The 11,682-nt window shown below is 54.1% G+C and overlaps 3 protein-coding genes across 3 annotated transcripts; 1 reads left to right on the forward strand and 2 right to left on the reverse strand.

The window, feature by feature from the left end:
* Positions 1 to 3,159: 3,159 nt before the first annotated feature.
* Positions 3,160 to 5,369, forward strand: KVR01_000313 (uncharacterized protein; the record flags this gene model as incomplete). Its single annotated transcript, XM_044793717.1, has 6 exons — positions 3,160 to 3,402; positions 3,512 to 3,799; positions 3,917 to 4,068; positions 4,144 to 4,507; positions 4,563 to 4,612; positions 4,683 to 5,369. The coding sequence occupies exons 1-6, from the start codon at positions 3,354 to 3,356 to the stop codon at positions 5,367 to 5,369; spliced, it is 1,590 nt and encodes a 529-aa protein (XP_044650262.1). The 5' UTR covers positions 3,160 to 3,353.
* A 161-nt stretch (positions 5,370 to 5,530) lies between these two features.
* KVR01_001044 (uncharacterized protein) lies at positions 5,531 to 7,020 on the reverse strand. Its single transcript, XM_044787419.1, has 2 exons — positions 6,621 to 7,020; positions 5,531 to 6,549 (listed from the first exon to the last, which is right to left on the reverse strand). The coding sequence occupies exons 1-2, from the start codon at positions 6,891 to 6,893 to the stop codon at positions 5,854 to 5,856; spliced, it is 969 nt and encodes a 322-aa protein (XP_044650993.1). The 5' UTR covers positions 6,894 to 7,020; the 3' UTR covers positions 5,531 to 5,853.
* A 621-nt stretch (positions 7,021 to 7,641) lies between these two features.
* Positions 7,642 to 9,442, reverse strand: KVR01_000841 (uncharacterized protein; the record flags this gene model as incomplete). The annotated part of the gene is made up of 5 exons (XM_044786816.1): positions 7,642 to 7,935; positions 8,001 to 8,218; positions 8,314 to 8,575; positions 8,670 to 9,228; positions 9,303 to 9,442. 5 exons carry the CDS (start codon positions 9,440 to 9,442, stop codon positions 7,642 to 7,644), a joined length of 1,473 nt encoding a protein of 490 aa, XP_044650790.1.
* Between the last annotated feature and the right edge of the window lie 2,240 nt (positions 9,443 to 11,682).

Genomic DNA, 11,682 nt, shown 5'->3' on the forward strand with positions numbered 1-11,682 from the left:
AACCACCACTTGCTTCTTGGCATTTCGTGAGCCGCAAGATGACGAGCAGGGCCAATTTCACCGATGGGCCTGGAGATACCCACAAATGTGGGCATTTCTTTTGAGTTTCCACCAAAGAGGTTAACAACCTCTTGCAGGGATTGCTCCGGCCGGCATTGGATTGGCCATCATCTCTAGCTGTGGGCCTCCGTCGTTGAGCGAGATTCGCCTGGCAGGGAAATAGACGGCTTTTGGATTCCAGAACAAAGATACTCCACGCCGTGGTCCAAGGTAACATTACTTAGGTTCGGTAACTAACGTTTTAGTCAACCATCGATCCACGATCTCTGGGATAGACCTGACCCGCCAGGCCCATCCAGCCGCCTCGGCTGGGTCATCAACAGTCAAAGTGGCTCCTCCTTCTCATCAACATCGACTTGCTCACGGAGGGAGGCTCCGGAGCAGACCTATTAGAAGCAGGCTGGATGTTTCGTCTCCAGCCCAGCCCCCCCCCCCCCCCGGGGCCCCCTTGAAGTCGTGCCTCTGAGATCTCTCAACTTATTTATATATCCCCTGTCAGAGCAATGGATGGCCGGAGCGGGAAAAGTTTCCCCATTAAACCTATCGGTCTGTACGGAACATCCGCCTCTGGAGATTGGCAGAATATGTGACAGGTGCTGGGGCAGGTCTTGGCATCCCTGAGTACTGCCCAGGTGTATAAGGACAAAGTGAGAGTCTGAACTGTACCTCCGATCTCGAGACCAGAACAACCAGTGTTAGCTGTTCGCATATTCATTCTTCACACTGAGCTAGTCCTCAGGCATCCTTCGTTCGACTCCTCCTTTTCGAGCTAGATCTCAAATCTATTGGCAGTTCCCCTTCCGTACCATTGCACAGCATCTATATCTCGCCGGCAATATCATAGCCAGCTAGAATCATGAAGACTGTTACTGTGCTCTCCCTCCTCGCAGCCTTGGCGCAGGCCCACCCAACCCAGGAGCGCGCTTCCGAGCAGGCTGTCCGGGCTCTTCACCCGGGCACTGCCCACCAGCTCGACAAGGCCGGTGGTTTCGGCCGCGTCGTCACGGAGCAAAAGCGGACTCCTGGACGTGTCGCCGCTGCCAGCTCAACCAAGGCTGCTACCTCCACATGTACTTTCAAGACATCCAAGATTCTTTGATAACCCAATTTCTGACCTGCAATAGGGAACCCTCCTTCTGGTCTGGTCAAAGGCCTCACTGAGGTCTGGGACAGCTACACCACGGATGCTACCAAGTTCAAGAATTATGGCTATGACCATATCATGGCTACCAAGGGGAAAATCCAATATTGTGTCCGCTGGGACGCCAGCAGCAACACCATTACCGCGGCGCAGCGCAAGAAGCTCGAGACAGTGCTGAGCACGCAGTACAACAAGTGGGTGTCCAAGGCGCTGGCGGGCTTTGACGGCTTCCCGTACAAGAGTGTGGACGTGTCCATCTCCGGCTGGGCGACCAACAACACGGCGCTGCTCAAGGGCGACACGTCAGGCCTGAACCTGCACACCAAGACGGTCGACATCGACGGCATCCCCGAGTGCGACCCGAGGTGCGGCCGCGGGATGCACTACACCGACAACAACTTCAGCGGGTGCCCACAGGGCGAGGCGGGCCGGTACGACGTCTCGCTGTGGCTGTCCGAGAGCATGAACGGGGAGATGGGCGGCTTCGGCGGCGACTGGGGCCAGCAGCTCCCCATCGACTACATGCTCGGGAACCTCGACACCGAGAACATCCACATCCTGCTGCACGAAATGGGCCACACGTTCGCCCTGGAGGACTTTTATGACTGGCAGCCTAGCGGCCAGGACTCGTTCATCATGATGGCTGGCTCTGCGATGGAGATCACCGATTTCGACGTCTGGATGGCGCGTGACTGGTGGAGGCACATCAAGAGCAGGTACAACCTGTAAGTGGGATGGAAGTGAGCAGTGGGTGAGTTTTGGGGTGTTCAACTGTATATATTACATTGATATATGAGCCTGTCTCTCAATTCTTGTCTATAATTCTATAAGCTGGTGTACGGAGTCGTCAATTGTTGGAATCCAGTCATGTGTTCCTCGGCGCTGACTGTTCAAGTAAAACTGGATCTGATTTGTGGTGAGTAATTGTGGTTGCGCATGGCCATGCATTAGCGAAAGATGGAAATACAACAGCATTCAGCCTTACAAGGTCTGATCACAGGTCATTATTAGTACTGTTGCATTGTGAGTGGTCCCATCGCATCTCATGGCATGTTGCTTGGCTACCTTTTGGCCTGATCGGATATATGGTAGCATGCATATGTCTCTTCCAAGGTTCCAAGGCTGTTAATTACGCAAGACTAGCACAGCTTATGTATAATCCTACAGCGGTATGAGTGCGCGCCAACTGATGGGTGGTGGCCTCGCTTGCAATGTAAGACATAGTCATGTGGCGGCGCCACATTCTTTGAAACTCCATCGGGGACCGGTGTCAACATAATACTACCAAGTCTCCCACCCCAGAAGAATGGGTGGACGCCACCGGAATTCTGGGCTGCTGGGGTGCCAATTGCAACCCCCCAGATGGCATCCAAGCTGTTGCGAACCTGCGGAAGTCGACGTGCCGCCATTGGCCGCCCCCAACTGTCGTGCCCCGTCAAGAAGGAAAGGATCACGCCCAGACCTTCCCCCGCAATGGGACGTCTTGGCCCGGGGAACACACGGCGTGATGCACCATCGGGCCCCAGGCCACTAACGAGATGAACTGCCAGACTGCCCAGGCGTGTGTCGAATGAGGACGCGATCCTTCGTCCAATATCAGCCGTCGGGGATCGTCGTGATTGGTGCGCCGCTGCCCTGGCCAGAGGAACTTTCTTGGGGGGTGGTGCAACGTGACGACTGCGGCGGGCCAACCACACCTTGGCGATGACTGCAGCCCAGGAATTCTTGCAACGTTCAGCTTTCTGAATGTTTGTGTTTCGTACCGACGGCCTGGTCACTGGTGTGTTTTGCTTTCCAAGGCTTTCTATTCGGTCCGTCCTTGTGGCATGACCCCCCCTTGGCGGGTTGGCCTTTCTCGGATCTCAGATGCCATGTTTCCTTCAGGGATGAGAGCAGGCCTTCAAATAGCTTGTCTCCCCACATTCACTTGCAGATTGTGAATCACGCTTCCTCGACCTTTAGTCTTGTTGGCCCTGCGGAGCTACCATCCACTGCCGGATGGGTATCTGATCTTCCTCAAGCTGCTTCCTGCTTGCATCTCACCACACCTCCGACATCCCAAGCGACCTCTTACAGCTGCCCAGGATCTCGAGTCTCCTATAAACCGCACTTCAGATTTTTATGAGGCTTGAGGAGCCTTTTCATCTGCAAGATGTATCAAGTCAGCAATGTCTACTTTATTTGCGCGTTTGCCGCTATAGGTACGTCCCACACAACCAGCCGTTTGCGCAACAACACGGCCCGTTTCTCCTCCTTATTTGCCAACGCACAGACGGGTATATGGCTTACACGTATAATAACAACACACAGGCGGCATGCTGTTTGGTTTTGACATATCTTCCATGAGCGGTGTGCTCGGAACCCAGGCTTACACCCGCTACTTCGACAACCCTCAGGCCGGTGGCTACACCCAGGGAGCAATCACGGCCTCGATGCCCGCTGGCAGTCTCGTCGGAGCACTCAGCAGCGGATTCCTTGCCGACCGCTTCTCTCGCAAGCTCGCCCTCCAGATCTCCTGTATACTGTGGATAATCGGTGCCATCATCCAGTGCGCCGCCATAGACCGCGGCATGCTTTGTGCCGGACGTGTCGTTGGAGGTATGTTTCCCTTGTTGTACTTGGCTGGTCCGCCAGGATCGTCTAGGGCGCCACCCGGGACCGGCCCGTAGACAGTAACACTATTATCCGGTACGATGGATTACTGACCATCTATAGGCCTGTCCATCGGTATTGCATCTAGCGTGGTCCCCGTTTACCAGAGTGAAATCGCACCTAGGGAGATCCGTGGTCGTGTGGTCTCGCTGCAGCAGTGGGCCATCACTTGGGGTATCTTGATCCAATACTTCATCCAATACGGTGCATCAAACGTGAGTGTTCTTGCATGCTCCGCAACGGAGCCATTATGCCTCCTGTGCAAAAAGCTGACTGGGTGCTGCGCATAGGTTGGAGGCGGTCCCAACAACCCGGACCAGCCAACATCTGCCTTCCGAATCCCCTGGGGCGTGCAAATGGTGCCCGGTGTCGTCTTGTTCATCGGCCTCTTCTTCTTCCCTTACAGCCCGCGTTGGCTCGCCTCGAAGGACCGCTGGGACGAGGCACTCGAGGTCCTGGCCCGCACCCTCGGCAATGGCGACCGCAACCACCCAAAGGTCCTCGCGCAGTACCAGGAAATTGAGGACGCGCTGAGGTTCGATCGGGAGCAGGCAATCAGCAGCTACAAGGCCTTGGTCGCCAAGGGAATGTTCAAGCGTGTCTTCTTGGGCATGAGTGTTCAGGCCTGGTCGCAGCTCTGCGGCATGAACATCAGTTCGTAACTCACCGGTGTCTCACAATTCCTGCCCACATTGCTGACCTCTTCTAGTGATGTACTATATCGTCTATATCATGCAGGGAGCTGGAATAGGATCGCCTGTATGTGACTATCTGGGCTCACTCTCCGTTTAACCTGTAAATCCGCACGTACTGACAGCCGACCTCGCAGCTCCTCACCGCGTCCATCCAGTATGTCATCAACGTGGTCATGACCCTCCCGGCCATCGTCTACCTCGACAAGTTCGGCCGCCGCCCAGCCCTGATCATCGGCTCGTTCCTGATGATGACGTGGCTGTTCATAAGCGGCGCCCTGCAGCAGTACTACGGCCAGCCCAACACGGACGAGACGCGCACCGTCGAGAACGAGAACATCACCTGGATCATTCTCAACAACCGGCCCGTCTCGAGCGCCGTCATCTCGTGCTCGTACCTCTTCGTCGCCAGCTTCGCCACCACCTGGGGCCCCGTCTCGTGGACCTACCCGGCCGAGATCTTCCCGTCCAAGATCCGCGCCAAGGCAGTCAGCCTGACGACCGCCACCAACTGGTTCTTCAACATGGTGCTCGCCTTTGCCGTCCCTCCGCTGCTGTGGAACATCTCGTACAACATGTACTACATCTTTGGCGCCTTCAACGCCGCCGCGTTCATCCACATGTTCCTGATGGCGCCCGAGACCAAGGGCTTCACCCTCGAGGAGATGGACGACGTCTTCAACTCCGGCATCCCCGCTTGGAGGACGGGCGGCAAGCGCAGCAGGCTCGACCAGCTTGAGAAGGAGATCGAGGAGGGCAAGCTCAAGGTTGGCGCGCCTCATGTCCGTGAGGAGGACCACGTGGAACCGACTGAGAAGGTTTAAATAGCTTTCGGGGTTGGCTCCACGAGCATGTCCTGCGGGCCCTTCATGGATGTTTCTCTGAGTGAGTAAGTTTTGCAACAACTTTGAGACGCTGGGATTGTCTTGGTCCCCCAGCTCTTTCGGGCACATGTGTGCACACGTCTGTTTAGTGGTGGTAGATACCCGGTGACAAATATATTCTGGACGCTTCCCGGCTCTTTTAGGGGATCAGAGACTGCAAGGATGCATCGTATTTGAGCATGCTGCACCTCTGCTGTTTGAGTGTGCCTGGGATATAGAGATCTCCAGGTCTCAAAGTAGCTACCTCATGTGCTATAACTCATGTCCCACAAGTACCCTATGCTTGCACAAGAACCGCTTATACATGGGCTTGATCCATCTCATTACGCAATACTGCGTACGTGATTGCTCAGAGTTTAGCAGACATTGTAATTTAGAACATCCGTTCAACACACCGGAATTCCCTCCAACATTGTCAGCGTCTCTACCATCGAATCAGGTCATAACCGTCGTCTGGTTCGTTTGGTTTGAAGCCCGGAGACCAGTCTCCATCCCCCCCGCAATTTCCACACGGTCGCGTAAGACCATATGAGCACTGATTGCAATTCAAGCAATGCCACTCCTTCCACTGCCTACAACCGCCACAACGATCGCAGTGCCATTCATGGTCAGTCTCTACCCACCCGTTCTTGCGGCAGAACGAGAAGTAGACGGACTGGGAGTCTCGGCAAGTAAGCCCCCAGCGAAGCAGCTCCTGCTTGAGGGCAAGGCCGGCGTCGCTACTATCCTGTTCTGAGGCGGTGAGGCTGTCCCATTTCGCCCTCCACTCAAGGTAGGGCTCGGTCGCGTTGCTTTTGTACTCATCAAGCATAATGATAGCCTCGAAGACGATATCGAAAAGGAACCGCGTACTCGTCCACTCCAGTCCGGCATTGGACTGCTCCGTGATCCACGTCGTGAAACATGGGTGGAGGTCGAATCCGTCCTTGCCGAAGATGGCAGCGAGGTCGAGCTTGTTGAGGGGATTGTGACAGGTGGGCCCGGCCTCGCAGCGGCAATTGGAGGTGTTGCACTGTCTGCCCACCCTGCTGCAGGAACAGCCGGGGCAGCCCTCGGTTTTGCTCTTCGTCAAGCCACTTCCACAAGGCATACTCGCAGCTAGAGACATACAGCCGGGTTCCTGTTGGATGTCAGCGACCTGAAAAAAATGACATCAAATGCTTTCCCTGTGAATTACACGGTCAGAATTACCTGTGTAGTCCATGAGTCTTGCTGTGATCTCCCAGTCGCAGATTTATCACCTGCCCTATCAGGTTGGCAGATTTGGTCCTCGTCCTCATCTACGCTCATATCTGACCACGAATCTGTGTCGTCGGCGCTCCAGCGATCCTCCGGGAACGACTCCGAGTCCTCTTCGTCACAATAATCGTATTGTGTCCGAGACCTCTTTGTTGATGCTGCGGCCTTGGATGGTGAAGCGAGCGGTGTCCCGGGCTTGCGTTTTGATCCTGCAAGGGTACCCATTGTTGCTTTATGAAGAATTTGGATAAAAGATGTAGTAGCAGATGAGTCTTTGATGGTTTCCTGGATTTCTAAATACTGATGATGAGAGGGTGGGGTTTGGAACAGATGAGCCAAACGTGAATAATGCGTTGTTTGGCAGCTTAAAGTCTACCGCGTCGCGCCGCGTCTTATGCTGACAGGGGTCTGCGTATATGTGGAAACCCTGACCCTCCTTCCGTCCAAGGGGGGGGGGGTGGAGGAGCGGCCTGCCCGACAGCCCGTCCTCGGGCGCCGCGCCCCCCCCCCTTTTTCGGTGGCCATGTTCCAAGCAGTGAATTGCCATGACCTGCACTTTTGGTTGGTTGCATTGACCTGCAAGCCCGGCGAAACTATAAATCACTGAATAGAATTATTGATATTCTTTGATTCCCTCTATTAAGCTGATGAAACATCACATGAGCCCCTCTGAGAACGATGAGACAGAATAAGATGGAAGACGGTATCAATTCATAAAAGAAAAAGCGGCCGAGTCTAGCTAATCGAATACAAGTCTCATATGTAGTGTTAATGGTTCAAGACCGGCTCCTCAAACTCTCAGTGCATCATGATGTATCATTTCTTCAAGTCTGACCGATTCAAATGTTACAAGTCGGACTTCAATTGCCGACACTCTAAGCCACAAACGCCGGTAGCACATGATCCCAACACTGCTCCTGTGTTCATTGGCCTACTGGTAGGCTGCACTTTCGTCTCATGGGATGGTCCAATTTCACAGAATCATGACACCACCGAGGAAGGCGGCCAGGACAGAGCCAACCAGGACCAGAGCCCGGAAGTCAGCACCGACGAAGGGGCTGACGCTGTTTCCAGCGCTGGAGCTGCTGCTGCTGCTCTTGGCGGAGGTGCCGGTAGATGTGGCGTAGGAGCAGGTCTGCTCGCCCCCGCTGTAAGTGGCGGCGAGACCGGGCGCGTTGCTGTCGGCGCATCCAAGCTGGACCAGGGCCAGGCCTGTGACCTCAGCGCCGGTGTAGTTGTGGACGGTGGCGGGCATGTCGGTGGCAGTCTGGTAGGCACGGTCAGCTTCAAAGCTTGGTCAGGGCTGGTGATCGCAGGTATGGTTCTACTCACCACGCTAGTAATGGCACCGCTGGGCGCGGAGGTGATTCCAGAAGTCACGAGGTCATCACCACCGTTGGGGCGCTTGGGAATGTCCCACTTGGACAGAAAGGTAGACTCGGTGATGAGGGAAGAGGCACAGGCGGTGGTCTCCTGCTTCTCTGCGGTCTCGTTGACCGAGGTCAGAGCGCTCATGTCGATCTTGGCGTACTGCTCCTTCAAGTATTGGTCTGTGAGATATTAGCAATATGTCCACTCTATATCTCAGACTAGTTCTTCCTGGGCGTGAAGCTAGCCTTCAGAGAATACACGGGTGATTACGTACAGTCTTGCATAAGGGTAACCTCCTTGGAGCTGTTGATCGCTACCAGGCCGTACTCGTCGGACTCCTGGGTGTATTCGTAGACCAGACCGCCAGACAGTACGGACATTTTGTCGCCGTACAGGACAGGCACGTTGGTGAAAGTGCGAGGCTTGACGTTGTTGCATCCGTACTCAGAGAAGAAGACGGGGATGTTTGTGTCGGCGAATTCCGCAACGAGCGAGTTGTAGCCTGACTTCTCGAAAGAGGAGTCTCCGCACCATTCCTGTTGTTCTGTCAGTGCTCTATTTCATACCTGGAGATTGTAGGAAAACAAAGAGCTCTTCTTAAGATGATGTCCAGGCACAGGATCAACTCACGTAGTCGTTGAGACCAAAGAAGTCCATCCTCGAGTAAGGAGAATCGTCGAGCGAGCATCCAAGGTATGCCCAGGTGTCCTTGAGCATGGTTGCAACATCTGCAGCAGAGTAGCCGACGGGAATGTCCCGCGGGGCGTGCAGGGAGATGTATTCCTTGAGGTCGCGGACCACAGCGCGGATGTAAGCGGGCGCGTTCTTGCCGCTGTCCTCGTTGAGGATCTCGTTGCCGGCGAAGAAGCCCAGCAGGTTGGGGTAATCCCAGAAAGCCTCGATCACCCTGAAGATATGCTCCATGTAGTCCTTGGTGTAGGTGGACGACGGGTCCGAGCGGTCAATGTACTCGCCGGACTGGCCGCTGTTGACATCGATGATCATGTACATGCCGGCGGCGTTGAAGATGGAAACACATTCATCATGGTTCAGGTCGGGCGACAGGTTGTAGACTCGAATCGTGTTGACGCCGAGCTGCTGCATGAGAATGGCATCTCGCAGACAGGCCTCAGCATCGCTGAGAGGGTCAGCCTTACCGGTGAAACCTGCGGATCCACCCGGCTGGTATCTGTTTTGGCTGTGAGTTGACTTGTCCGGGCATCTTAGACGGGAATACGGCGGGCGGGACTAAGTGGGACTAACGTGACACCGATGATATCGAATCTGTCACCAGTGGAGTTTGAGACAAAGTTCGCGCCGGAAATACTGAGGTTCTCAACAGCCGAGGCCAGGGAGGAGAACAGCGTAGCCGCCGCTAATAAGGAGGTATGTGCTGCCTTCATCTTGTTGGAATGTCCACTCCGAAGAAAAGCCAAGCTCGGGATCTAGATGGGTATGGGCCTGATCGGGGATCGCGCGCGGGCGGGCAGGTCTTGGCACAGACTCGAATCCGATCTGTCGGGTTATGGATATAAAAAAAGCACGGCTGTGTACAATTCAAAAAAGAGAGACGATGGTTTGGTAAAAAATGAGCGACTGGAATGACGGTGCAGTGGTTTATGTCAACAGGAAATTTTCAAACAATAGAGAACAGCAGCCCACAGAATCAGCCATCTCGAAAAATAAGAAGAGAGACGACGCCAGCATTTCAAGGAAGCAGAGACAGCCAACCCTGCAAACTGTGGGTTGCTGCGAGCTGATGGCCGTCTCAGGGGGTGGGCCCCGGTGGAGCATGCGGGTTTATTACGACGCTCGTTTCTTTTCTAAGCTTCCTTGCCGTTGCTTGTTTACGCAAAGTGGCTGCTGGTTGGCAGAAGTTGCCCCGTACAGTCATCCAAGATCTGCGATAAGAGCTCCACGCTCCTGGAACCCACATCTCTCCTTGTCGGCCCGCGCACAAGACTGACATCATCCGGACCATCGAAACGCCTTTAATTTACGCTCGCTGTACTCAGACATGATAGTCGGTCGATCCAAGTTCTACAGGCCCTGCCAGCCATGGTCCAGACCAGAAGCTCGCTCCAGATTGATGTCAGCGGGCGAACAATCGCCAAACCAAGAACTCAAGCTCAATGCAGTCGCCCTGTTCCCTGGCGATTTCTCCCACATTCGACTCAGTCTTGAATTTGGATCCGTTGTAGCCCCTTGAACGATTGAAGATCGGAATCCTGTCGACTCCACGGCTTGTATGGCCAGCCTTGTTTCCGGTCGCGTATCCCTTCCACTCCCGTGTCAGACACAGCCCCAGCCCGACTTCTAGAGTGGCCTCAGGAATAAATGCCGCCGAAGTCGCCCCCTTTCTAGAGATTGCGCAACCTCTTATCCATTTCCACACTGCCACAGTCCACCCAGTAATTCGAATACACCGACCGTGGGCCCGTGTTCACGATCCTTGGGGGCGCTTACTAGTGTCGAGAAGCAGCGCATCTAAGCTGCTCCAACCCTGATACTTACCTCTAATGATTTGATCATTACATCCAGCAATCTCGATACACCAAAGCAAAATTATCCTAAGAACTCACGCCAAGATATGAAACCGATTAATCGGTGGTCCTGGCACTTTCTGGTCCTCATTCACTGATAATTCGCTTCATATTTGTCCGTCCGAAATGGCTGAAGTCAACCGGCGCAATTTCCCCTGTCTTGGTCCACACCACGGTTTCGAAGATAGAAGATTCCTGGGCGTTTTTTCACAGCCTACGACTTCGTAACGGCCCATTCCCAGACAACAAGCTCAGGGCCATGCATTCCGTGAAGCCCCTTTCGCCGAAGGTGGGGTTTGACCCTCGGCTCACGAACAAATCTGGGTCCATTTTCAGCCCTACCAAATCACTATTGTTCCAAGGGTCGAGATACAGATTTAGCGAGTCCTACTACACAGGAGTCCTGAGCGCTTACCACCGTATGAACGCGCCATGTATGTCCTCGGACGTATACGGAATAGAAGCGAAACCACATACATGGCGCCTTGATGAATACATCACACCCACTCATTAAGCGCAAGTACCAACATAAGGATTATGACGTTATTTGTATATAACAAGCACTCTGTGGTGCCAAGTACCAGCCAGTCAGATCTGTGTGTTGTGTGATTGTGGTATTTAACTGCAGAACACTGAAGCGACACGTTTATCAAAGGAATCAGGCAGAGATGGCACACTGCCTGTCACTTGTGAGTCAACCCCCGTGCAATCTCGTTCACTGTGATCTTCTGATTAGATATCCGACTCCGAACCCCCTTTTGTACAGTATCACCAGACTTAGGTCAAGGTATGTACGTACGCGTATATGATACAGGGACTCGAAACCGCGAGTGATTCGATTTGTGCAACGGTGGCAAGGTCGACTGTGTATTTTGGGTCAGATCATCTACTAGTAATGTGAAAACCTCTGCGTGCTGTGTTCGCTTACCACAACCTCCAGTGTTTACGTTGTAAGTCACGCAGTCCCCGAAGCTGGGATCTGAGCACAGTATCACCTCAACAGCGGCCTGGGCTGTTGCGGCGAAGCCAAGCAGGCCCAGCATGGCGGTGGAAGCGTTGTACATACTCATCGTTTAGGAGAATTGACCGCAGTGACACAA

This window comes from Diaporthe batatas (assembly GCF_019321695.1).
Source record: "Diaporthe batatas strain CRI 302-4 chromosome Unknown Contig00001, whole genome shotgun sequence".
Lineage (NCBI taxonomy): Eukaryota > Fungi > Ascomycota > Sordariomycetes > Diaporthales > Diaporthaceae > Diaporthe > Diaporthe batatas.

Coding starts and splice junctions, on each gene's coding strand:
- KVR01_001044 (XM_044787419.1), bottom strand. CDS start 6,893: ATGGGTACCCTTGCAGGATCAAAACGCAAGCCCGGGACACCGCTCGCT. Junction 6,550..6,620: donor AAGACTCATGGACTACACAG/GTAATTCTGACC, acceptor GACATCCAACAG/GAACCCGGCTGTATGTCTCT.